The sequence below is a fragment of the Lissotriton helveticus genome, chromosome 10 (genome assembly GCF_964261635.1).
Source record: "Lissotriton helveticus chromosome 10, aLisHel1.1, whole genome shotgun sequence".
Taxonomy (NCBI): Eukaryota; Metazoa; Chordata; class Amphibia; order Caudata; family Salamandridae; genus Lissotriton; species Lissotriton helveticus.
Window position 1 is genome coordinate 83,961,659 of NC_136071.1, and position 26,985 is coordinate 83,988,643.

General features: G+C 45.2%; 2 protein-coding genes across 3 annotated transcripts in view; one reads left to right on the plus strand and one right to left on the minus strand.

Annotated features, from left to right (window-relative positions):
• LOC144785054 (UNC93-like protein MFSD11) overlaps positions 1–6,084 on the minus strand; it is a 180,508-nt gene extending 174,424 nt beyond the window's left edge. The window contains exon 1 of the mRNA XM_078664169.1: positions 5,862–6,084. The gene's annotated coding sequence lies outside the window, so the exon portion shown is untranslated. The remainder of the gene's footprint in view (positions 1–5,861) is intronic.
• A 225-nt stretch (positions 6,085–6,309) lies between these two features.
• Positions 6,310–26,985, plus strand: part of UBFD1 (ubiquitin family domain containing 1) — a 66,423-nt gene continuing 45,747 nt past the window's right edge. For both annotated transcript variants that reach the window (XM_078664793.1, XM_078664794.1), the window contains exons 1-3: positions 6,310–6,426; positions 15,764–16,033; positions 19,421–19,629. In XM_078664793.1, the coding sequence (XP_078520919.1) occupies positions 15,781–16,033; positions 19,421–19,629 (462 nt within the window). In that variant the 5' untranslated portion in view covers positions 6,310–6,426; positions 15,764–15,780. The remainder of the gene's footprint in view (positions 6,427–15,763; positions 16,034–19,420; positions 19,630–26,985) is intronic.

Genomic DNA, 26,985 nt, shown 5'->3' on the forward strand with positions numbered 1-26,985 from the left:
AAGTTTTCCAGCATGGGTGTCTGAGCCTGTACGATCGTTTTTGGCGTTGATCACTAAAGGAAGAAGGACGGATCCTGACAGCCAGACAAAGGTGCGCCAGGGAGTTTGGAGTGCATAATAGAACTCTTTGTAGCACCAGTATCCAACAAAAAAGGTTCTGACACACCTGATGTAATCACCTCAACGTAAGGTCCACTCTGATCTACTGGAACTGAAACGACTCCCTCTCTTTGTCTATGGCTGTCCTAGCAATCCTCATTTTCCCACTGCTCATTTTCTGTGTAATACTCATCAACGTAGTATTGAGCTGTCTTGTCAGATACGTTATTTTGCTGATCAAACCTGTTCATAGAGTTTTGTGGTGGAAGGGGACGCGCGTCCTGAGGGGCGTTTCCACACCCTCTACCTCTAGGCGCTTGCTGACTGCCACGACCTCTTACACCAGAAACTCCATTTGCACGTTGTGGTAGGGCAGGACAGTTATACTTGTAATGACCCTCCTGTTTGCAATATAAACACTGGTTAGGACCTACGCGGGGTTGAGTGTAATCGAATCTTTGCAAGTTTCTCTGATATTGTTGAGGCTGCTGAAAAGTATTCTGGTAGTGATTCTGACCATTATTATTTTGATTACCACCACCACGTGGCGGATAGGCTTGCTGTAGCAAAACCTTCGTTTTGAGTTCTCTAGTTTTCTTTTCTACTTTATCTTTCTCATCTTTGTCTCGATTCTCGTAGTACTGTGCGGTAGCTAATATCTGGGCTGAAGATGAGACTGCCCAAGAACTTTCTGAATCTTTTAATTTCCTACACAATTCTGGAAGCAGATTGTGCACATATTTATCGACAAACAATCTCTGACCACCTTCTGTGGTCATATCTTGACCGCTGTGGTCAATGAATGTTTCTTCAAATCTGGTGAAGAAATCTGAAACAGTTTCTTCTGTCTTTTGCTTGCATGCAGATAACTTATCCCAATTTACGCGTATTGCAGGCATTATCGTTTTCATGTAATCTACTATTCTACCAGGTAGTTCTGCTATCAGAGGCTCAGGCTTGGCACCACCAACTTGTCGTGCATCTGCAGCAGTAATATTAGCCCACGTGTCACCTAATTCCTGGTCATGATCTACATGACGAATTTTACCCCATAAAGGCTGTGGAACAACGTTCCCAAATAACATATCGATATCGGCCAAATTCATTATACATGACCCAGCAGTTTGCGACAATTCTTTATAGTACCCTGCAGGATTTTTACGCGGATCTGGTAATGTTTGTTTGAGTGCTAAAACTTCAGCTCGCTTCCATGGGACATGTACCCATACACGGTGAAAGTGTGGCAGGACAGGTGGGACAGCGGTCGCGTCACCCTCTCTCCACTGTGGGGGAACTTCTCTCATAGGGTATTGTCGTGCCTTTTTCCTACTAGATGCACTAGATTCCGATGGTGGCCCAGAACTGTTTCCCTTACTTCGATATGATAATAACATTTCAACTGCCTTTTCCACGTCGGGACCTACAATCATACCCTCTCCAAACTTAAATCGTACACGACACATCTCTTGTGGGATGCATTCTTGATCATTGTCTTCTAAATCCTCGCCAAGAAAGACACACATCTGTTCGAAAACATATCTCTGTGTCGCTGCTTCCCATTGATGGAAGACTTCCATGACAGACTGTACATCATATTTTGCAGTGTCCATGACCCATTTCCGAGCTAAACTATTCAGGGAATCTCTCTCTTGATAATCAGGCAGTTGACTTCGCAACTGTCTTCTTCCTATGTTAGGGGTCGTAGCAGGCGACCCGAAAAGAGGTAAAAGATTAGTAACAGTGCTGGCCATTTTCTGCCGAATAGAAGGTGAAACTGAAGGAAAAATAGGTGGAAGAACGGGGTGTGATAAGGTAGGGGTAGAGATAGCAGAAGAGGTATCAGGGGAAATAGAGGGGGCACTAGGCAAAGTTGTAGAGGGAGCATTAGGAGACGTAAAAAGTATAGTAGGCAAAATCGTAGAAAACACAGGTGAAACAGAAGTGGTCGGTGGGCCTGGAGGAGGCTGCACCGAAGAAGTAGGAGCCAGCTGAAGAACAGCTGGTGGGTGCTGTGGAAGAGCAGGAGGCGCAGCTTGTGCAACTAAAGGTTGCGGGGGTGCTGTGGCATTCTGCGCATAGGGGGGTGGTGAAGTTAATAATTGCGACATTAATGGGTCTTTTTCACGCTCTTTTGCTGCCTCTTGCTGAAGAGACGGCAAAACTGGATAACACTTATCTATTGCCATTTTACGTTGCCTGTGCAACTGCTCATTTATCTGCTCTTCCCCATTATCTTTAAACTGCACGGCAGCTTGCATTACCGAAAGTCCTCCTTCTCTCTTATTTTTCTTAGCTAATTTAATTTCTTTTTGTTTGGCTTCTTTGCGCCATAAGCGGAAAGAGTCAAACATCGCCGGCCGGGCTTTCTTTTTGAAGAGTTTAACTTCAAGGTTGTCTAAGATTTCAGAATCAAAGCTACCATATTGGGGCCATTTTAAAACACCATCTTTCCTAGTGTATTTAATCCATACTTCGTTGTAAACGATGGGGCCTACCCCATGTTTAACATATAGCTCGTAAGTCGGAGTTCCAACTGGAGGAACCGGACATGAGTCCTCCAATCGGGAGTCCCTATTATTACTACCAAGACAAAACAAATTCCCAAGTCTAAGACTAGGCATCCTCGCTCTCTAGTCTAGTTCCAAAACTTCAAAGGATTTATCGATTACGATATTTCTCGTGAATACACGAGTCCTTCGGTTATGGTGCTTGCAAGTACCAATACAAAACCTTTTGTATCCCAAAGATACCACAAAGTAAGTCCAACTAAGGACTGGGAGACGCTCCACTTATACTTAACTGAAAATATCGATGGCGTCACCAGTAGACTCGTCTCAGTGTTTCGCTCTACCGAAAACTTCAAGGGTCCAACATCAGGGCGATAGCCAGGGCAGCAGTCCTTGTAGCCGTCGGGAAGCGGGGAACCTCGCAGCAAAGACCTTCGGACCACGTCGACATGCAGGGGTCGATGAGGTGGTGGGCCCTCCTCCGGAATTTCCACACGAAGCTCCTCACGATCTTCAGGCTGACTGGTACCACTGGAATCGCCCCAAACGCTGGGCGCCAAACTGAGGTACTGGGTTTTTAAGAACCGGCACAGAACCGGTAACCCAGCGGTGTCAGGGAATCAACACCCAGAGACCTCGGGTTCTTCCTGATGCAGACCTACAGAAACTCAGAGTCTTCTAGGTGAAGTCAAAGATTAGTTTATTGGCTGCAACCAAGGTAACAGGGTCCTAGAAGTACAATACGGGTATATTCTCAGGAGACTGCACACTTTCACGAAGTCAGGCTTCTCTCTTTATACATGATTTTCAGCCTTGGGCAAAACATTCCTTGAATTCGTGGTATTTCATTTATAGTTACTGGTTACAAAAGAAAAGCAGAGTCATGATGACATGTACATATTTCATGTCGTGCTGCCCATAACAAATCATCCGGCAAGGCCCAACATTTCATCAGATATCGCTGGACCCCCAATAAAAACGGTCACCTCCCCATCATAAAGCAAGTAAAGAAAAGGAGTGGAGAAAAAGATGTGAGCGAGATATGGCAGGTGTGCGTGCTCAAATGGTTTTATGGCCGGTTGAGCCTAGATGCTATCTTGCTCGGCCACTGGGAGGGAACTGACCTAACGAGTTCGGCCTGGGGCAATGGTTCTAACTTGTACTGAGGTCAGGGAGAAGTCGATTAAGGAGTATGTGTCCTTGTGGAATCAAATTCAACTGGATCAAGGCCTATGTAAAGGGCAACATGTAAATGGGAGCTAAGGGTTCAGAATGTAAATGACGATTTCGAGGTGGAATCGTCACTCGAATACGCCGAAAAATACATGTACATGATGTACTCGTCATTCTCGGTCTTTTGATACCAAATTCGTCCTATTTCGACGAAGTTTTTATTCTCAAGTCCAGTACTATTATATGAATCCAGATTTTCAGAACCACAGCTACAACTTGATCGTAGTTGACCACGCACAGATGTGATATTTTAACAAAGAATTAATCTAAAATTAAATGTATGCCCACTATTGGCACATAAAAAATTGAATATTTGGTGTCATTAAATACTAAACATGCCAAATATATCTTGGAAAGCTGCTGCCTCATACCTTGCCGGGACAAAGGTCACTCCTGATATGTCAGTGACAACCCGGGCTATGCCCCAGAAACGTGGGCAGCAGCCAGCAAGACTTGCCTGGTAAGCCACAGGGACCTTGTGATCAGGGTCGGACCATCATTCAATCTCATCACCAAAGAGAGAAGAGGGTAGAATCTAACAGGACCACTAATGAGACTGGCATTTCCAAACTTTTTTATTAAGGCAAATCAATTCACATACTTTATATTAAAAAGGTTTTCTCTAATTGCAGAATACTTGAGCAGCTCTAGCGTGTTAAATCACTGCAAAGCTTGTGCTGGGACATAAAACAAGCATTTGCAATGCAATTGATCTCGCATTTCTGAAAGTTAGAGCTTTTGGCGTTGAAAATTGAATTTTTTACTTTCTTTCTTTTTTATACCATAGAGTGATGCTATTTGTATAGCGCTATGGCCATGGTTATGACCTCTCAGTGCTGGCGAACCAGAAAACAGGAAATAGATTATGAGGAATGGGAGATGAGTAATATGCAGGCTAAAAACAATAGTGCTGGAATAAGAAAACACTCATAGGGAATGCTGCACTTCACCACCTCGGGGAAACAATGTTGTTCCAAGAAAGACAAGAAAACAGCTTCACTGGCAAACTCTGTAAAGTGTTGCTAATATATAACACAATGCTGGGTCAGAGTAGGGTGCCTTAAAGGGCATGTTGGAAATGGGTCTAAAGGAAATGAGAAATGGAGTGAACGTATGCACGAAGTACGTCAAGGTTCATAGCGAACTTATTAAAATCTAGACCAGCTAATCTGAGCGCAGTGAAGTCTGAACACCGAAGTGCAGTGACGAAAGCAGTGCAAAGAAAACCAGGAAGCAAAGCAGCAATGATGGGAGGGAGGGGGTGCATCTGTGATCGAGGTGGCACAGTACTATTAAAAGCAAGAACAGCTAATATGAGCGCAGTGAAGTGGGAACACTGGGAACCAACGTTATCACAGAGAACGCAGTGACGAAACCACTGCGGAAAAAAAAACTAGGAAGGACTGCAGCAATAATGGGCGGGAGGGAGTGAGTCTGCCAGCAAGGAGGCAACAGATGGCCAACCAAAAGAAACAATTGGTGATTCCCCTTGGAGGAAACCAAGCACCCAAAGGCGGGACAGATGGACACTATTGACCAACCACAGATTAAGGAATTTCCAAAAGGCATGCCAATCAACCAACCCGAGGCACTGGAAGCTTAAAGCCCAAATTCTGAATACATGTCTCTAAGAGACAGCACAAGCGCTGCCTAGGCAAGACCTAAAAATGGGTCTTTTCAAAAGCATGACACCTAAATCCAAGTCTGGATTTTTTTTGCTAACAGCACTTTGCAATCAAGGACTTGTAGTTTAAGCTTTTAGATTCGGACTGATAGTACTGCTATCTGCATGCTATTGTTAACAACTTTTCTATATATATATATATATATGTACATGTGTGGGCTTTGGTTAAACCCAGCTACTGTCAGACTGGTGTATCATTTCACCTACCATGAAAGTGATGAAACGCTTGCACTACAGGGAATAGGTAGATATTTTACATTTTAAAAGTACACTGAATCATCATACTATAAATACTTCACCTCGTACTTTTTAAATAGGATTCAAAGTATATATGAGACCTATTGGCTTTGTCGTTGCTCGTTTTCTGTTTCACAGCTAGTTATCTGTCGACGAAAACTTAGACTATTTCTAACATACACAGTTGCCACACGTTTTAGTTAACTCTGGTCCAAACTGCTGCTAACACTCTGCACAGCCGCATTCTCCATTTCGCCACATCAAGAATCGGAGATAGCAGAAGCAGGGCCTATAATAAGGCTCCGGAGCTGTCAGCACCAGGCCCGCAACAACTAACTCGGGATACCCCACAATGCGTGGCGTCTAGCGACTGGCGAAGGACAGCTCCGTCATTGTTTACACGCAGCATGCATGTGCTGACTTCACAGCCAATCAACTCCTAGGAATCCCATACAAACAATGTGATTGGCTGTCGTGCCGACAATGCTCCAATCCTAGGCCATTTTACATATTACAAGTTCCGCCCACTGCAGAAAACTTCTAGAATATGTTCAGTCAGTGGATTGGCTGTAATACGACCCGGAAGTGCTGACTTTACGGACAAGTGTGTTCCGTAGAAAGATCAATAACGGACAACTGACGTTGGATTGAATACGGACGGTCACTGTAAGTAGTGGACGGGTACTTCTAATGCCTGTGGCACGAGTGAAGTGTAGTCAGTCTAATCGATCAGTCCCATAGTCTTTCCAGAGATGTTGATGTTGTCATACTGTTGCTTATCGTTCGAATCAGTTCTTTTTTCGATCTCAAACAAGGTATCGGCATTTTGTGTCTATTGGTGCTTGACGGCTGTCATCAGTAATCATTGATCACAGATGAAGTAATAGTTGGTACGTTAGTAAGCTTGACTCTTCCACTAAGCTTAAGGCGAGACGTTTCGAAAATGCACCAATGTAGAAAGGTGTTGGGGGAATGCATGTTTCAGGATAAAGAAGATGGCAGGGATTGCGACAGACCACCTCCTAAATTAAAGAACATTTTCTATGTGCTGTATTGCTGACTCATAATTCCTCTGCATACTATGGGAAAGCGCTGCCACTCTGACCATCTATATTTGTTTCTGGTCTACCTTTTGATTTTCCAAATGTGAGCTCGTCAATCCATCTATATCTTTTGTTTTCCTGTTCATCAGCAGAGTCTAATTCTCCTGATCGCTGTCACTCAAAGTGAAGCCCCGAACCTTAGTAACAGCGGCACTGTCCCCGTCATGTCCCCTACTTGGCAATTGGTACAGATCTTTTTATTTGGAACCTCCATGGGGACAGTCTTCAAGCTCTCCCCATTAAAAGCCTTCCTCCTAGTTAAGGTTCCTCTGTCTGTCTTCATGTGTGGATCGTGCATGTATTGTGTCTGTGTGTCTTTCACCAACATTTGAGTTAACTAACCGTTGATTTCATTTGGGGCACTGTACATCATGATGGGACAACATGTATCTCCGCAAGCTGTACGTTGTACATAGTGGAGAAGGCAACCTGCAGTTGTCAGTGTCAATCCTCAACTCTCCGCCCCACCCCCAACGCAGACAAGGTTTCAACATGCAAGAGTTAAGCACGCTCCCTTCTTCGAGTGCTGCTTGCTGTTTCCTTGCCATCTTAACCTTTTGCTGGCCCTTGTATGAAGGCAATCAAATCCATATATGAACCTTAACCAATTCGAAAGTTCTGATCTTAGATATTCCGATCTGGTGACCCACGACATATAACATGCAAAGAACAGGATGCACCTCCAGTGGATCAGAGAAACTCTTACACTTCTGAAAACAACCCTTTGGTTTGGTCAGCTTTCCCTCCCGAGCTCCCGAAGTATGTATTATCCGTTAGGGCCAATAAATTGAACTTTAAAAAAAAATCTCCATGGTACTCTGTACACAAGCGCAAAGCCGGCATGTTGCCTGGCACTAAACATCTGCTAGATAGTAACTCTCATTTGGAAGCTGGAGATAAATCTGACTTTGTAGAGGAAGCTGCTATCTGCCGAGAGAGGCGATACTAATTTTCATTTTGAGAAAACAAGCTGGATTGCCATTGAGAGGAGTTGTCTAGATCCAAGGACCCCAGCCGACAGGAGAATCTGTGTAGAGAACATATCAATTTATCAAGAGTGCACATAAAGCCATAAGACTCCTACACTCTAACGGGACAACGGAGGCAAGAAAGACTGCAACAACCATCACCTGGGTTATGGAGCTGCGCAGTCCTTTTGTCTTAGTGAGTTGGTGAACCGGCTTCATCTCCAACTGGCCCAAACCTCAAGGGTGCCCATATCTCTTAGCCCAGTCCTGGAAGGACAAAGATGTCTTCTTTCCTGCACATCCTCAGAGTAGAGTCTAGTTTTGTTGACTGGGGTAGGTAATCCTGATTAGAGAACAATTTAAACCATAGCTCTATCTTTTATGCATTTGGAGATATCGTTTGTAGACCTGATTAATCCCTAAAGTCTAATACTCAGTGGAAAATGGAAAAAGTTTGGCATGAGCTGGGTGCTACTGCCAATTGAAATTTGACCACGACCAGAAGACACGTGGCCTCCTAAATATAGGTAACCGAGGCGGCTTACAAAAGGAGTAAAGGAGTTGATCTGCTGGTATATCCACCCCATGCTCTAAAGACTACATGTCAGTTGGGGTTTTAACTCGTTTTTGAAGGAGCACTGAACTGCACCATTGGCTTAACTGGGTGGAACCCTTGTTCGGATGATGACTTTTATTCAAGGACGTTATTTTTCTACTTTTGCCACTAAATCTTAGCAGATGAGGCTTCAGCTCCCCTACTGGGTCTCACCTTGTACCCAGAGCCACTGAAACAGAACACCGGACGTATCATAGCAATAATACTAAACATATCCTTTTATGTTTGTCATCGCTGTCCCTCTACCTTGAAACATCAAAACATTATTTGTAAACCATGCTGAAAGACCTGACTAGTCCCTTAGTTACTAAGCAAGCATCCTCTATATGTAGGGGATGACCCTCTGGGCACAATTGTAGTCGCTGCGCGGCGATTGAATAGTATTCTTGTATTCAATAAAGTTTCTCCATACTTTGTAAGTTTCAAATTATAAGTTTTTAATTTCGCAGTCAATCATAAATTGCTTATTCTTTATGATGCATTTAGATTCTCATCAAAGGTTAGAAGCAGTTCTAAAACGGCATTCCCAATGCATTTCGTGCACAGATGTGCACTTCTTCAGGGGAATATCTAGATAGAAACAATATAATAGCTCTCATGAGGATACATAATCTAATTAAATGATTATGTTAGTGGGTGCATCTTTCATGCTGGTAATATCTCAAACCTAATCGGGCAGTAGAGGATGCTTGCTTAGTATTTCATGTTCACACTCGAAGGTTTAGAGAGTGATACCTCAGGAAGCACACTACAAAGTACAAAACTAACTCAAAACAGCCTGTGCACAACCAACCCACACTGACATTTAGTCCCTTAGTTACCCCAGTCAATTCAAACACCAGCCCATCAGATCAAAGGTCTTTAAAAGCTAGCAAGTCTGATCTTACGTCTCACGGAAAGGTTTGGGTCACGCTGGCATGTGCTATTGCCAAGCGCAATATCGCTCAACTAAGGGGGGCTAATCAGCCCCCAAATATTGGGAAATGGATGGAGGACCTGGACTGGTGCATGTTTAGAGAGCGATCTGTGTATGTGGCCAGGGGTAGGCCCAGGAAGTGGGGGGAAATTTGGGGGGCTTGGAACGGCTACAGAGGAGATATCTGTGCTCCCCCCGCCACACGGGACGATCATGTTGTGTCGGAAGGTCCCTGAACCCGCTTGATATTGTTTGCATTGTATTCTGTAACTTGGAAGATGTGACAACAACTATTGTATGTTCAGATGCCACCCAGTGTAACTTTAATGTTTGAATTTTTGTTTTTCATATTGTGAGTTAATAAAAAGAATACAAAAAAAAAAAAAAAAAAGCTAGCAAGTCGACTTTATACTAAAAAACAATGATTGCGATAGTTCATACTTCCTGTTTTCAAATGTATCATACTGGCTGGGCATTCAGTTAATAGAATGTTATTTACTGTCAAGATCTATCTCCTTTTCTAACCCGTAACGCCTCCTAGGTAAACGTAGGAAAGTCAAGTCCATAAAGAGTGTACTATAGTTATCCAATTAGATTGACTTTTATTGGTCGTTTTGAGACATCTTTTGTAAGCCACAGAACACACACAGTATACTATCCAGTGATCACAGACTTTGCAAAGACCACAAGAAAAAGCTTCACACTTGTGTCAGTAGGTTTTTTGAACTCCTCATATTGGCTTTGATGCCCAGCTCTAGATGACAGTAATAACAGCGAGTGCAGTCTGAGGAAAGGGAACGTCTGCTGGTACTAGTGGAGCTCTTCCATGCCTGCATACATGTTATGGCTGTTTTGGTCTTGTGAACCAGTTCTGCTTAAACTCTTCTCTGGCACCACAGGCCTCCTTCAAGCAAGTGACACGTCGGTCAGTATTTAATAAAAGCTCTTGCCTGACGAGAAAAATGCACTCCTAACCACAGATCTAATATTTTTTTTTGTTGATCATCAACCTTCATTTAAAAAATAAAATAAACAAGCATTGGAAATGCAATAGGGCTCGCATTAGGAAAGTTTGAGCTCTTGGTCTTAAAATTGATTTTTTTTTATTTATGTGTTATTTTTTAAAATAGCTAAATTAATAGCTTTGTCATTTACAATGCCAATAGTTATAACTTTTGCAAATACCTATAGCATTTGTAATGCAACATGTTTTGTATTTACGTGACTTAGATGTATTGATATTACAAATAACAATGGGTTTTAATTTTTTTTAAATTAATTAATACTTAAATAATTTATTTAATTTGTAATGGCAATAGCTTAAACTTTTGTGAAGATTATGTTCAGTTTTTTTTATAGTGACGAAAATCCAAGAACAGAAGTGAAATATTAACATTTTTTTGTGATTTGTAATAAAGCATGAAAGCTTGAAAACAGCTTGTAACATTGAAAGAACATATTTGAACCAGTGATGCTGTGGTTGCGCTGAGTGATGCTGTGGTTGCGCTGAGAGATGCTGTTGTGCTGAGTGATGCTGTGGTTGCGCTGAGTGATGCTGTGGTTGCGCTGAGTGGTGTGTGCATCGGTGGAGCTTAGTGGGTGCATTGGTGGAGCTGTGTGGTGGGTGCATTGGTGGAGCTTAGTTGGAGCATCGGTGGAGCTGTGTGGTGGGTGCATCGGTGGAGCTGTGTGGTGGGTGCCTCGGCGGAGCTGTGTGGTGTGTGCATCGGTGGAGCTGTGTGGTGGGTGCATCGGTGGAGCTGTGTGGTGGGTGCTTCGGTGGAGCTGTGTGGTGGGTGCTTCGGTGGAGCTGTGTGGTGGGTGCATCTGTGGAGCGATGTGGTGGGTGCATATGTGGAGCTGTGTGGTGGGTGCATATGTGGAGCTGTGTGGTGGGTGCATCGGTGGAGCTGTGTGGTGGGTGCATCGGTGGAGCTGTGTGGTGGGTGCATCGGTGGAGCTGTGTGGTGGGTGCATCGGTGGAGCTGTGTGGTGGGTGCATCGGTGGAGCTGTGTGGTGGGTGCATCGGTGGAGCTGTGTGGTGGGTGCCTCGGTGGAGCTGTGTGGTGGGTGCCTCGGTGGAGCTGGGTGGTGGGTGCATCGGTGGGGCTGTGTGGTGAGTGCATCGGTGGAGCTGTGTCGGTGGAGCTGGGTGGTGGGTGCATCGGTGGAGCTGGGTGGTGGGTGCCTCGGTGGAGCTGTGTGGTGGGTGCCTCGGTGGAGCTGTGTGGTGGGTGCATCGGTGGAGCTGTGTGGTGGGTGCCTTGGTGGAGCTGTATGGTGGGTGCCTCGGTGGAGCTGTGTGGTGGGTGCATCGGTGGAGCTGTGTGGTGGGTGCATCGGTGGAGCTGTGTCGGTGGAGCTGGGTGGTGGGTGCATCGGTGGAGCTGGGTGGTGGGTGCATCGGTGGAGCTGTGTGGTGGGTGCCTCGGTGGAGCTGTGTGGTGGGTGCCTTGGTGGAGCTGTATGGTGGGTGCCTCGGTGGAGCTGTGTGGTGGGTGCATCGGTGGAGCTGTGTGGTGGGTGCATCGGTGGAGCTGTGTCGGTGGAGCTGTGTGGTGGGTGCATCGGTGGAGCTGTGTGGTGGGTGCATCGGTGGAGCTGTGTGGTGGGTGCATCGGTGGAGCTGTGTCGGTGGAGCTGTGTGGTGGGTGCCTCGGTGGAGCTGTGTGGTAGGTGCCTCGGTGGAGCTGTGTGGTGGGTGCCTCGGTGGAGCTGTGTGGTGGGTGCCTCGGTGGAGCTGTGTGGTGGGGCATCTGTGGAGTTCTGTGGTGGGTGCATCGGTGGAGCTGTGTAGTGGTTGCATCAGTGGTGGTGGGTGCATCGGTAGAGCTGTGTCGGTGGAGCTGTGTGGTGGGTGCATCGGTGGAGCTGGGTGGTGGGTGCATCAGTGGAGCTGTGTGGTGGATGCATCGGTGGAGCTCTGTGGTGGGTGCATCGGTGGAGCTGTGTCGGTGGAGCTGTGTGGTGGTTGCATCAGTAGAGCTGTGTGGTGGGTCGGTCGGTGGAGCTGTGTGGTGGGTGCCCCGGTGGAGCTGTGTGGTGGGTGCCCCGGTGGAGCTGTGTGGTGGGTGCATCGGTGGAGCTGTGTCGGTGGAGCTGTGTGGTGGTTGCATCAGTAGAGCTGTGTGGTGGGTGCATCGGTGGAGCTGTGTGGTGGGTCGTTCGGTCGAGCTGTGTGGTGGGTGCCTCGGTGGAGCTGTGTGGTGGGTGCATCGGTGGAGCTGTGTGGTGGGTGCATCGGTGGAGCTGTGTGGTGGGTGCATCGGTGGTGGCGGGTGCATCGGTGGAGCTGTGTGGTGAGTGCATCGGTGGAGCTGTGTAGGTGGAGCTGTGTGGTGGGTGCATCGGTGGAGCTGTGTCGGTGGAGCTGTGTGCATCGGTGGAGCTGTGTGGTGGGTGCATCGGTGGAGCTGTGTGGTGGGTGCATCGGTGGAGCTGTGTGGTGGGTGCATCGGTGGAGCTGTATGGTGGGTGCCTCGGTGTCCTGGTATCTGACTACAGAGTTCGTTACTAGAGGTCTTTCCTGCAATTATGATTTCAGAGAGACTAGATACTAGCTAATGCACCAATTAAAGGCAACTTTTAAATTCAGTATTCTTGTTTAGGTTTTGATGGAAAAAAATGACACACATTTCTGACTATACAAACATAAAAGCTGCCATGTTAAAATAAACAGCAGACAGGGCCTGGGTGCCGTGTAAAGTGAAAGTACGGCCGGCCTGGGCAGTGAAAGGGGAGGAGGGAGGAGAAATGCGAGTCAGGGCAGCAGCAGCCTTTGATGTTGCCGCCGGCCGTGCAGTGAATAATTAGGGGAGGAGAAATGCCGGCTGGGGGAAGCAGGGATGCCTGTGGGAGGGGGGCTTTGATGTGCTGGTGGCTTTGATGTGCACAAGCTTTTTCTCGGGCACTGCAACAAATCGCCGAGATGGTTAAGCTCTGTTTAAGCCACAATAGAGCTCGACAGCTATGCGCATGCGCATCAGCAGGCGAGCCCTAAAAATGACATGATCACCTTACTGGTCGCAGGATAGAGAGAGTAGTGTGATACATTTATTTCATGCTTTTAGTGCATATTGTTAGAGTGAATATATCTTGGATATTTCATCTTAATATTTTATTTTATTTTAGCCAGAAAGTGCATTTCTTTGTGTTTTGATACATCACCAATTGGCTAGTGTGCACCTGGGATTTTTCAGTCTATTAAGAGGTGCACAGAATACTCAATTAATCCAGATTTATTCAAAACTAATCTTGCTTGTCCCTCCAGTACAAAGAAATCTCTTGCCCAATTTGGAAATGTCTACCAGGAAGTGCTGTTGCCCGGGCTCAGAGTCCTTAAAGTTTTAATGAAACAGTGTGGGTGCACAACAGAAAGGAACACTTAATCGAAGGGCGCATTGGCGTGTACGTTTCTAGATCCAAGGCGTTAGAACAGAGAGGCCTCCTATGCCAATACAAGAGCATTTCTGGAACTCATTGTCAGTCTAGTCCTATGTGTCGCCACGCTGAGTTTATGAATGTTAGCACGTTTTCGTGGCTTTTATCTCACTGTGATATACAAATAGTTTGGTTACTTTTCTACCGGCCACAACTGTGATAACAATGTAAAATTTAAATCCAGTACTTGTATAGCGTATGAATCACCCCTAAAGGGGTATCTCGGCGCTGGGGGTTTCACACTTGAGTTTCACTGAGTCTTGGACTGTAGATATTTGCCATCACACTATCAATCTATTTTGAGGCCACGTTTTGTCACTGAGCTTGGTGTGTTTGGGTTTGGTTATACAAAGTGAGAAATGTTAATATTAGCAGATGTACAGGTTCTTGAGATGTCAGCCATATTAGTGTTAAGCCCATGATGACGCGACCCAAAAGGAAATCTGTTGAACCATCCCTCCCACATTTAATCATGTGGAACTTTGAGCAGAGGGTCCTTGTTGGTCTGTATTTGGTGGCCTTGTTAATCAAGTACTCAAGAGCCTTATGTGGGAAAAGTGTAAAATCTACACTGGCATCGGGCTGTCATAAAGAATTATGCTTGATTTCCTAGCTCCAATTAAAAGTTCTGCTAGCATGCTGGGAGAGTTTTGTAGTGATGTGGTCTAGTACTGAAATCCTTTAGTGACACATGGCTAAGCTAGGCCTGGCCAGAAACACTGCTATTTTACATTAGCACGTTTCTTAGATTGACTTCTTTACCACATGATGACTTTTGGCACACATTTGCTTGCGTGACAGTGCAGGATTAGTTTCTCTGAAATCACATTGCTTATGATTCCTCTGAATAAGTTTACTATCACAACATTTTTAATGTTTAGTGCAAGGCCTGAACCCACATTGTGCAAATGGTGTTGCATATTCTTCATTCATGAGGTGACATGGCTATCACAGGAGAAAGAACAATGTTAGCTTGGCTGAAGTCTCGACACGAAGCATGGATACTGTTATTATAAATACACACACATATCTATGTTCAGATCAGAGGAGCATTCTGCTGTCATTGCGAGGTTGCTATTGTCAGAGTTGACTCAGCCCATCTGATTCCTGTTTACCCTCTGCGAGGAGGTATGTCCAACTAGTGACCAATACGGGGGGCCTACATACACTTACCTTCAGGTAATGGGGAATTAGATCATCTAGTAGGGAATTCTTGTGGTACATCCGTCCTAGGCAACTAGGTTAGGGATCTCTCTGTCCTCATATTGCTCATCACTTTCATCTGCTTCTGTATATTAATCATTGCAGCACATACATTCTATACAAAAATCACAATGGTTCAATAAATATTGAAAAGCTCCTTTGTGTATTTCTTGTATATCTTCCTGAGTATGCACCAGTGACTGAGCAAAATGGGTCGAGATCTGTTACCACGATTCTTTGGGGAGTCAGGGTTGTCATTTTATGAGGTAGCCCAAACCATTGATTACCTTACTAGTTTTAGGGGTGATCATGTAAGCACTGTGGACCATCGGCCAACATATCCTGAGGGTGTGCATGGAATCAGTCTAGCACCATCTCCACATTTATGTTGTCCAAACAAACTGACTGTTCCTACTGAGAAAATGGAAACCATCCAACATTAGCAAGGCCATTGTACATTCCATGAATGTAGTCTGTCCTGTTGCCATAGGTTAATTTGGCAGCAGGGGCCTGGTAACTGTCCGTTTGTGAGTGTTCGTGATTTTTAAAAGTCATAACTTTCGGGGACAAGGTATCGTTGAGTCGGCACAGACTTCGAAAATGTGCTCCATGAGAAAAGGCTACATGCAGCTATATGTCAATTTGTAGTAGTTTGTAAACCGTCCTTTGACTGTTGTATCCCTGAGCGATCCATTCAGAATGTGATGGCATATATGTCTCCCCAGTCCTGATCTCCACATGTTTGTTTCTTGGCAGACGGTGAAGGGCTGGGAATGGAAGCTGATGCAGAGAAGGACAAGCACTGCTGTGGGGAGATCGGAGACTGCAATACTCCGCTCACGGAGGTTGCACAGGCCCAGCCGGATGGCGAGAGCTCCCAGGCCTCGGTCAGTAATGGTGGAGACACTGAGGGTGACAAGGAACTTGTTGAATTCAAGATTATTTGGAACAAAAATAAATATGATGTTAAACTTCCGATGGACAGCACAGGAGCAAGCCTGAAGCAGAAGATCCATTCTCTCACAGGTAAAGATACACCCAAGCTAAAGACAGGACTAGTGCATGTGTGCGGTCACTACTACAAAGTAGATTTCTTGGTTTATTGTAGCAACTGTATGTTCATGCAGTCTTTATGCCCACGCTGACTATTAACCCCATTTCACACCTCTGCCCATGGGGTAATGTAGACAACTATCTATGGGTTCTAGGAGGAGCTTGCGCAAAGAGCATCACCACACACACACACACACCTGTCTCAGTGCATATTAGTCCGAATTTGTCCTCCAACTATAGTATGCCAATACGTAGACCCATATGATGCTCTTCTAAGCCACCTCAGTTCGGACCTGTCACTTCCATGTCATTCTAGGTGTGTGCTATAAACAGCTCTAAGAATAAACTGCAGGCTAGACTTGCAACTCCACTATATTGGCTCTCCTACTCTGTTAATGGACCTCTGTCATGACCAGTGCCTCTTTCTGATATTTTTTACCTTCACTTTTATACTGCTTTGGAGGCGCCTCCCATTTCCGCTAAAGTGGCTCATGCCATGATATTGCAATACTGACCTCTGTATACTCTATGCTCTTTTACTCATGTCCGGCAGTCTACCTTTCCATGACATCTCCCTTCTCCGACCTCTTCAGGGGTTTTTCACTGCACCATTGTTTTACTTTTCTCCTGCAGCCTACCTCTGATGATGTTCCAGTGCACTAATGTTGCTTTTTTAATGTACCTCACTCATGTACTGCAGCCTGCCTCTTCCATTACACAGACCTATGTAATGTACGCCGCTTTTGAAGCCTGTCGCCCATAATCTTCAATTCTTTTGAGTCTAGCCTTTCATGATATTACTGTACAGCATAATTCACAAACGAAATTGTTGGAACTGCGGCACTCTATTATAATCCTGCCCTGGACGAAACGTGCGTATTCATCTCAAATAAGTGGAAAAGTGCAGAGTTCTACAAATTACTTCTGTATTCCCAGATCACCGAACAAGTAGTGAAAGGCAACCACTAAAACGTTTGTATGTGTTTTCAGATTGCTTGTTTTGGAGAAACGGTCAGTCCACATTTTAAGATGACTAGGACAATCTTAGAGTTGTACATTTGAAAAACTGGCTACGTGTGCAATTTAATGTTGACTCCATCAATTAGTGGAATTAGATCACCAATTCTATCAGAAAGAAAAGAATGACCGTGTCACTCTCTTTATCGTGCCTCATTTCATTGAATGTCATGGCCCGTGCGTGTATGAGTTATCTGTAATCTACAGTTTACTAGACTATCATATTAGAAACTGTTTCTTTTCCAGTGCTTAGACTTTTGGGATTTCTGCTCAGCATCATGGGTCAGTATTGGGACGAAATTTCTCTGCAATGTTTGGGAGAGATGTGCACCCATGCTGTTATATCTTTTGGTTTCCTATTGAAGCCTTATTTGCCACCACCATACTCTACAAATCGTGAAAGTCACTGGACATGAGACATCAATTTCGGCCATCAGAGCTGAGGCAGGAAAGGAAAGTGGACATCCACTGTTTACCCCCCTATTCTGAATGAGGGTTATTACCACTACATTTGCCCGTGCTTAAGGTGGACTGCTATTGTAATACGAGGCACAAACCTTTTTACCTGAACCTATGTTGCTGAACAGCTTACTGCTTGTCCTTCGTTAAAGGCCAGTCCAGTGCCCATAACTTTGGTCCCTTGCCATCCTTATGTGTAAAGCATAGGGAAACTGCATTTTCAAGTGTTCTGTTCATATCTATCTCCCCCTGGTCTGAGTGGGAGATGGGGGCGCACATGGTTGCTGCACATGATGTTGATTGTCCTTCATGGAGGTTTTCTGTGTCCTACGTGGAGATGTTAGCGTGCACATACTTCTCCATAGAATTTCCTCCTGAAACCAGTGGAGAAGGCAACGAGCCTGCTTACTTTAGATATAGTAGATTTCCTGTGGCTCGAATTAATCTTTCCCTCCTGCCCCTTCTCATCTGTTTTTGTTGGTCAGTGCTTCAACAGTCGCCTGTGCTGGGCGGTGGTTCATCCCGAAAAAACAGTCACCTTGACTCGTCTAAACTTCTCTGACCTATGATTGCTTGCCCCAGATCCCTGGGACACCTGGGCATAAAGAGAAAATGATGCAGGTCTCCAGGGCTGTAGAAGTGTTTGAAGTTTTGAAAAATGCAGTGACATGGTTGACTTAGGCTTTCTTACTTGACTGTTAAGTTACGATGACCTCTGGCGACTTAAGTTAGTGCGTTTTAAAGATTTGGACTTTGTCAAAGACTTGAAGCTTGAAGAAGAGCTGGGGTGTTCCTGCTAGAAAGAAGAACACCCTGTTCCCACAAAGGAAATTATTTTAGAGAATCTGAACAGAGGACTTCCAAAGTTGTCTTTCTCGTCCTTTGTTCCCCCAACCCCCCAAACGAACCAGGCTGAAGCGGTACTACCCCTGGAAAGTTTATACTACAACAAATATATTTCATGATGAGCACCCCTAATGTGACTGTCCCCACTAAGTAGAAGCTAGCTGTCAGGCCCATTGCTGTATATGTCCCCATGTTGAGCCCCTCCTCCTTTTAATGGGAAAACCTTAGTTGAGTCTGTAAATGTTTTTGGGGCCCCCGCAAACTGTAGCCTGAACCAGATGCTGGCGACTGAACCAATACTTATCATTCACTTGAACACCAAAGCTGTGGAGACCCTAAACTGCATCAGATACTTCATATGTTGGTACCTTTTTGCTGGTGGTTGCTTTTCGGGTCAAGGGATATTGGACTATCCTATGAGGGCTAGAATCTCATCAGTTGTAGAAAGCCATGAGCTTGTATCCATAGCACAAAATGGAATCCCTTTTGAGTTTAAGTTTTTCTACTCGGATGACCTCAATCAAGATCTGAAGATCCCCAGGGTGCATGGAGTCCAGACTCATAAGGTCATATTGGTTATAGGGTCCAATTTCTACAAAATGTAACATTACAGAGCGAGAAAAAAAATCCGTCTTTCTTCCCTCCCTAGTCAATGATGGATTATTTGTTTTCTTGACGATGTAGTTTACTTTTGTTTGACTGTGAATAAGTTAATTTCTTCTGTTAAGGTATTACACCAACTGAGCATTGATGTTAAGTGCTATTTACGTTGTTTAGCTCCATGTGAGTTTCTAACTAACGCCTCCCCTTCATTATTTAACCTGGACTGCTTTCCCACAGTACTGAGATTAAAGTGAACAAAGGGAATAAGTGACCTAGCTATCCAATCTGAGTAGAGTTGTTCTATCGATCTAGGGCATAGTTGACAAATGACAGTCCTTCCACTAGATACTGCCCAGTAACTACTGAGTCCATGAATTAACCTCTGATCTGGATTTTCTGTATGCTCCCAGTACCAACGCTGTTTTGTCTTTTTAGGTCTTCCACCTGCCATGCAGAAAGTTATGTTTAAGGGACTAGTTTCAGAAGAAAAAACTCTAAGAGAGCTCAAAGTGACCAACGGAGCAAAGGTGATGGTCGTGGGTTCCACCATAAACGACGTTCTAGCTGTAAACACGCCCAAAGAGACCATTCAAGAGGAGGTGAAGGCCGAAGAGAGCAAGAAGGAGCCCATCTGTAGACAGAAGGTGAGCTTTCCTTGCTGATTGCTCCACTTCCTCAAGCGTCACAGACAATATCCAAAGGTCTGATGGTCTTGAGATGAGCAGTGGCTTCAAACTCTGATGCAGTCCCATGACCTTTTCGCATTTTAAGCATCTGGAGTGTAGAAAACAATGCTCTGCTTCTGTTGTCAATAGATGATCATAAGAGTTATTAGGGTAACTCATAAACATTGATGACCACTTTGTTGTAATATTTGGGGGGTTTTCTGTTCCCAGTTTTATGCTTCTGTTGTTTAAGTGATTTCTGGGAGTAGTAATATAGGCTGATAAAAATTAGAACATGGAATAATTCTGGGTCACTACTTTGTATATTTCCACATGAATCGGAAACACAGCCCCAACTATCACCGCTGATGTTTATCATCATTTCTTTTAAACCACCATTAGTCTAGATACTAGTTGCCTATTCAAATCCTGAAAATCCCTTTCACTTCACCCATGTGTTTAATAGAGACCTTTGTGCCTTTTTATTTCAAGATTTTTCTTTCATAGACTTAAATTGGAATCTTCTTTCTTTCACCACTCTCTAGTTCCTCACTATTCTTTCCCTCTTAGCTCTTTATGCATGTTTGTCTTGTGGTATTACATTTTGCTGGGTATGAGAAGTACAGAGACAGCTGTTAATCATAACCTCTTTCTGGCTTTTCCATACTAAAATGGTATGGAGCAGCATGGGTTGATCATAGCAATTGTAGGGAAGTAGGATCTGCTTTTATGGGTACCCCCACTTTTTGCCTGGTGATATGCTGTTTCTAATTAGTCGGACTGGAATCCTGTTAATCAGGACCCCCGTCTCTGTGCTTTCTCCCCTAAATTGGTATGGTATATGTACTGAGATATGTCCCAGGTTGGACACTGGTGCACCCTTATCAGTCCCTAGTATATGGTACTAGGGCACACAAGGCATAGGTACACCATGGGTCCCCCATGGGCTAAAGCCTGTATTATGCCACCCATGAGGGACCACTCAAACTGTAACTACAGGCCTTTCCATTGCAGCCTGTGTAAGCTGGTGCTATCACCACTTACGAAAGATATAGGTTTCCCTATATCTAAGGTCACTGCACTTAAAACCTATAAGTCACCTCTAAATCCGGCCTTTCAATCCTGATGGCAGGCTGCTCGGTTCTAAGTGTGAGGGTGCCCCTGAATGTGCAGGCCACCCCTACAACCTCCGTAGTCTATTCTTCCGGGTTGTAAGTGCATCAGCCATTACAATACATAGAGTGGCCATGCGTCATTATGCGATGACCATCTCTAAACCGTCTGGAACGGACCCTATCATGTTTGGTATCAAACATGTTGGAATCATGCCCCCACACCGGAGGTATGATTACCTGCACTGTAAAGCTCCTCCGGGAGGCCCTCAGTGCTCCCGATACCAATCTTCTAGACCCAGACAGCACAATATGGCTGCTGCCGACCAGAGACACAATTCTGCCCTCCTGCTGCTGAGCGAAGCTCGAGCAGGGGAAGGCAGAACAATAGCTATACTTTCACAGGGAGGTGTGACCATCTCCCAGACAGGGTTTAGTGTTTTGGGGCCGGTGGGAGTGCTTGCCAGCGTCGCTCAGCCTGCTTGAAGGGCACATTTGGTGCCCTCCTTGCATAGTCCAGTTCAAACCAGCTCAGGGAGCCGTTGGCTCCCGCTCTGGCGAGAGACTGGACAAAGGACATGGGAGTATCCTCCCACTGTCCGACCCCTCCCCTGGGAGGGAACCCTGAATTGTCCAAACCCTTTTCTTGGAGTACTTAAGGGCTTATCTGTAGGTGGATCAGCCCCTGCCTGGGTGTTCCATTGCACGAAAAGATTTATGGTGGCAGCGTACTGGCTGGGCACAGTTGAAATGAGAATGCTAGCGTGGTGTACATCAGCCTGGTAAGTAACATCTGGAATCTCAGGGAAGCCGGTGGCATTCTTGGTCTAGCACCTCCTAATGATTGACTTCTAGCCCACGCCTAAAGATTTCCTGTCTCACACCACCAAAACAAGGCGCACTGCTAATGTATGCCTCTGGGATGCTGTTCAGCTGCAGGTAATTGACAACTGTTTCACATAATATTAAGGAACAAAAATGTTCTCCCGTCTCGGTGAGTGAGTGATTTCAAGACACCACTTCTTCGACCATCTGGGTACTCCGGACTTCGCTCTGGGCCTCAAGACTGCAACTAGGAAGACTCCTGCTGCTCCTGGTCTCGTCGCCCTGCTCGGTTGCTGCAACTTCTGTGCCTGTGATCCATAGAGGAATCTTCCCAGGCCTGTGGACAACCAAGACACCTGAAGGAATCTCCCTTGAAGTGAAGGAGTCACTTCCCTGCATCTGCAGGCACCGCAACTAAGCTGACCGGTCTGCAGATCCTGGGTTCCCACGCACTCCGAAAGGCTCAACATCACAGGTGGTGGTTCTTCACCTCCCTCAAGGCCTGCCCTCTCACCAAGTTTGGAGCCAGTATCCCTTGTCGGAGCCGCAGGAACCGAACCCCTGTGCACCACATCGACTTGCTGTTGCAAAGGCTTGTTGGCTTCCTTCCTCCAAGATCTTCGGGGTCCAAGTAGCCCCCACCTCAAGCATCTTCTGTGACCAAGATCTTCGTCCTCACCACATCACTTGCACCGTGGACCTACATCTTTAGTGAGCTAGACGAGGTCCTCTTGCGACTCCAGTGCCTCCAGCCTGTGGGTCCTGTTGAGGCTCTTCTTTGATTTCTGTGGGCTTCCCTCATTGCTCTGGACGTGCCCTGAATCCCCTGCTTGTGGTGAGTCACCTGGACCTTGCGGGTCCCGACACTGCACCACCTTCGCTTTCCATGCTGTTTGTAGTTGCCAAGGCTTGTTGATGCTCCCGACAGACTACGACCCCTCAACTCTCGACATCCGACGTGGGACAGCTGGTGAACGGCTCTTGGTCTTCCACAGCATCACCTGGTTCTCGCAGCTGCAGCTCCAAGGTCACCGCAATCTCCACTGCAACACCCGACTTCGGTGGGCATTCGTCTTCCGTGCCTCCCGGTCACTCCTAAGTGGCATAGACTCTATCCCCTCTGCTTGCAGGTACTTCTCACCTTGAATCCACCTTTGGATTCCACTGGAGACTTACCCCTTCCCCAGCAGCGGCATCTTCCTGAAGTCTTCCATTTGAGTTAGACTGGGGTTTCCGATGCCACTTCACACCTATGCAGCTGGCTTCCCTGGTGTAGATATCCTGATTCCTAGGGTATCCACTGGTGGAGTGGCTCTCCAACCTTCTGTCGTCCACTGGGTTTCTTCAGGATCCACTGGGAAGTGTCCTCCTCCTTTAAAATTGCAACCGCAACTTACTCGTTGACTTGTATTAAAAACACGGTTGTGTTCCCACACTGCACACAACCTCTGTGGGGTTCCTAGATGCTCGCCTTGGGTGGTTCCTTGGGTCCCGGTACTTATAATTCTTCTGGGTGCAGTCCTGACTCGAGTCGTGGTTCACATGCCACTATTTTAGTATCTGGTTTGGTCTCCCCCTGGCGACCCCTGTGCGTTTGTGCTACTTACCTGTTTTTATTGTAAACTATTGTGTGAATTGTGTATATCTCCGGCTAGGAGATATCTGTATATGTTAGTGAGTGTCTTATAATAAATACCTATTTTTATAAATACACTGTGTGGTTCTTTTTCACTTAATCTATACCAGTAAGATTATGTTCTAGTAAAACAAGCTGCTTTACACTCCATCTGGACTAAGCCTCAAGGCTGCTCTCCACAGCTACCACTTAGAGAGCTTTATAAGGTTGTCTAAGACCACTAAAAGCACCATAAGGGTTGTCTGGATTGGTGCAGGGTGCCCACTTAAATAAGTGTGCATCATATAACAAGCCAGCTTCTCACAGCCAGGAAATAAAACACCAATCAATGGTACCCTCCTCTAAGGCTGACCTCAACCAAATCTTACCAGATACTTTAAGTCTAGCCAGGTTATTTAATAAAATGAGGTGAAGACCAATAAAGTTTAAAAGAGTTGTGTCCTCTATGGGAAGAACCTGGGGCTAAAGAGGTATTTCTTGGAGTCCAATTGTATATAAAGTCAATGTTTCAACCCCCAAGAAAATGATGACTGGAACAAAGTCTTCATCAGGACAAGTACATTAACAGAAATCAAAGGGTGGCATCCTGAAAAGAGTAAAAAAGATTTTTTTTAAAGTATCACCTTTTGATTGCCATTAACTTTCCTGACCGGATGAAGACTCCTCCTGTCCTCATTTTATAAATTAACAGTTTAGCTATTAGGTATTGTGTTTTATTGTTATTTCTACACTTAAACATCTGCAATGCACTAAACAACATGCTGTCACTCCACTTTCTTTATATTTGTGGCATATTACTCATAGGCCTAGCGTGAATAAAACAAAAAATATTTCGGCATTACTATTCATGCCATTTAATCCATGCTTTATAATTGTAATTTGTTAATGTTACTGGGAGTAAGTGTCTGAAAAGTTTCTGCCCTCTGACCATGATCTCCTTGTGTTTGCTTTGATCGCCCTAAGTTGGCAGGGTATGCCCAGACGTGGGTCCCTTGCTCACTTTGCCACTGGTTTTAAGCTAGCCTGGCTGATGAGGGGTGTTACCCTGATACTGGCCCCAGGATGCTTGTTTCCGGTCCAGGGAAGACATGGCTTGGCAGTTGGGGCTGCACTGTTCCCATGAGCCACAGGGTCAAGACTGATTTGCATATGGCTGGATCAGAACTGGGGTGGCGGAGTGAGCCAAAAAATGATGATGGATTGAACCCAGATCTGTGACTAGGGTGAGTGTCTGAAAAGTTTCAGCACTCCGTCCATCATCTCCTTGTTTTTGCTTTGGAGTATTTTATATTGTGCATAAACATTTAATATAAACGCATATAAAATTACTACTGTGAAGAAATGTAGCTCCTAGTTAGTGGGCCCAGACGTTCAATTGTTGAATTAGTTCCCCTTAAGAACTGCCTCTAATAGCTGTGTTTCTCAGCCAGAATATTTAGGACTCCCACTCCCATAACATCTTAGTGTCGGTCCGGTTGCGAATGGCTCTGTGAACATGGAGCTGAAATGAACACAAGTCCATGCCTGATTATGGTATGTTATTTATTTATTTATTTATTTATTTATTTATTTTATTTGAGAAGTTTTATATAGCGCTGGCTAGACCCGGAGGTATCAGATGTACGTATGTATAGCGGGCGACTCACCTGGGACAGTATCCTGGGTATTTTGATGAACCGTCCACAGCTAGTCTTAAGTAACTGGCGAGAATTACAAAAATAATGTAAAATAAACTGAGGCGTGCAGCATGCTGATGCAAAGCAGGGAAAGGAGCGCCAATGATGGCATCGTGATTACAGAAAAGTTCGGCAGAAAGCCCAGTGTTTCTTCATCAGCATATGCCCTATTTGCCCGTTAACATTCATCTTGAAATCAAATTTGCATCTTCAAACAAATAAATTGAAACAGAAACAGCGGGTCCACTCCACACAAAATGAAACGGACATCCTCAAAATTCTTGTAATAAATTACATTACACAGGCAGTGTTACTTGGCCGTAGTTACTGTATGTATATCACATACGTAACAATTTTTTTTTAAACAATAGCGATTTCCAGCATGTATTTCGTGGAATTACATCATTAAGAAATATATGCAAGCAGTAGCTAGCAAGGATTCTGTGACCCTGTTCAAGCAAGGAAAAAGGATCCATAGACAGGTGTTGAGGGTGGTGAAAAAGCATTGTCGGGGTTGAATGGGCTCCTCAGGGTTCAGGGTCCCCACCTGCTGCTCCAATAGTAGCTATGCCTCACCGCAAACAAATTGTGTGTGCACTGTGGTGAAAATGCCCATGACTCGCCCATGGAGATTCGCTGAAGTAAAAAGAGGTGACACTGAAAACTGCCTCTTGCAAGTTAGTGGGTATAATATATACCATGCTCATCGGCAGTCCTGCCCACTTACCTCTTTAGACCCTCTCTCTCTCTGGCAGTACACCCCCCCCAACACACGCAGCCCAGGTACACTGATGGTGACTGGAGCACATTTTTGGTCCTTAATATTATGTGAAACAGTTGGCAATTACCTGCAGCTAAAACAGCGTCCCAGAGGTATACAGTAGCAGTGCGCCTTGTTTTGGTGGTGTGAGACAGGAAATCTTTAGGCGTGAGCTATAAGTCAATCATTAGGAGGTGCTAGACCAAGAATGCCACCGGCTTCCCTGAGATTCCAGATGTTACTTACCAGGCTGCTGTACACCACGCTAGCATTCTCATTTCTACTGTGCCCAGCCAGTTCGCTGCCACCATAAATCTTTTCCTGCAATGGAACACCCAGGCAGGGGCTGACAAAGGCAGTTTCCAAGCTTCTCAAGCTGTATATCTTGCTGTGGCTTGTCAATCAGCCAATGAGAAGCCTATAAACATGCTTATACACTTATATCCATGAAGGAGAACTCAAATTATCAGCCATCTGATTGGCTGATTGCAACTAAGCCTCAGTATGTCGAGCCGCATTGGAACCAGCCAATGAACTCCTTTGCTATCACATTTTCCCCTGCTGCCCCCTAGAGCCTCGTACTGGCATTGCACCAAACTCCGATTACCTCAGCAGCAGAGATCCCTCGTCAGGCCGGTCAAGTAGTCCTGAAAACTGGCTCACCCTGAAGGAAATCTACTCTCAATAGTGAGTGGGCGAGTACATTTTTTCGAGCCCTGGCACTACCCTCAGCTTTGTGACGGTCATTTGAAACACTTGCATCTTAGTGTAGAGGGACATCTAGTAAACTCTTGAGGTACTTAAGCTCATTGGATGAATTTCAAGGCTTTGACATCTGACTCTAGAGAGAACACCAGTAACGATGTGATGTACTGCAGGTTTGCGAATTTCCTAGCAGCCTCAAGAAATATCAATAGTGAAATATACATCTATATAATTTGTCAATGCACTTGTTGGCACACAAGTAAAGTGCCACTCAAAAAACAGTTTGCTGAAAATAAGGTTGAAGGCACTTGACTTAAATAGTGACTGCAACTTTGTGTGTATACTAGGATGTCATCACAAGTGTTACATAGTAATCAAAACATGTATGGAAGTTGCAATATTGACTGCTCATCATAACCCAGCTGTGGCATACTTAGCCTATAGAAGACCAATACAATGGAGTAGAGTGGCAAGTGAGTTTATACATGTTTATGCTGAAGTTGTGCCCCTTAGCTTTATGAAGTTTATTTGAAGCACTTGCATCTGACGTGACAGGAACCTCTAGTAATATCTTGATGTACTGTGGCTTGTTCGAGAATTCATGCAGTTGGATCTTACTTT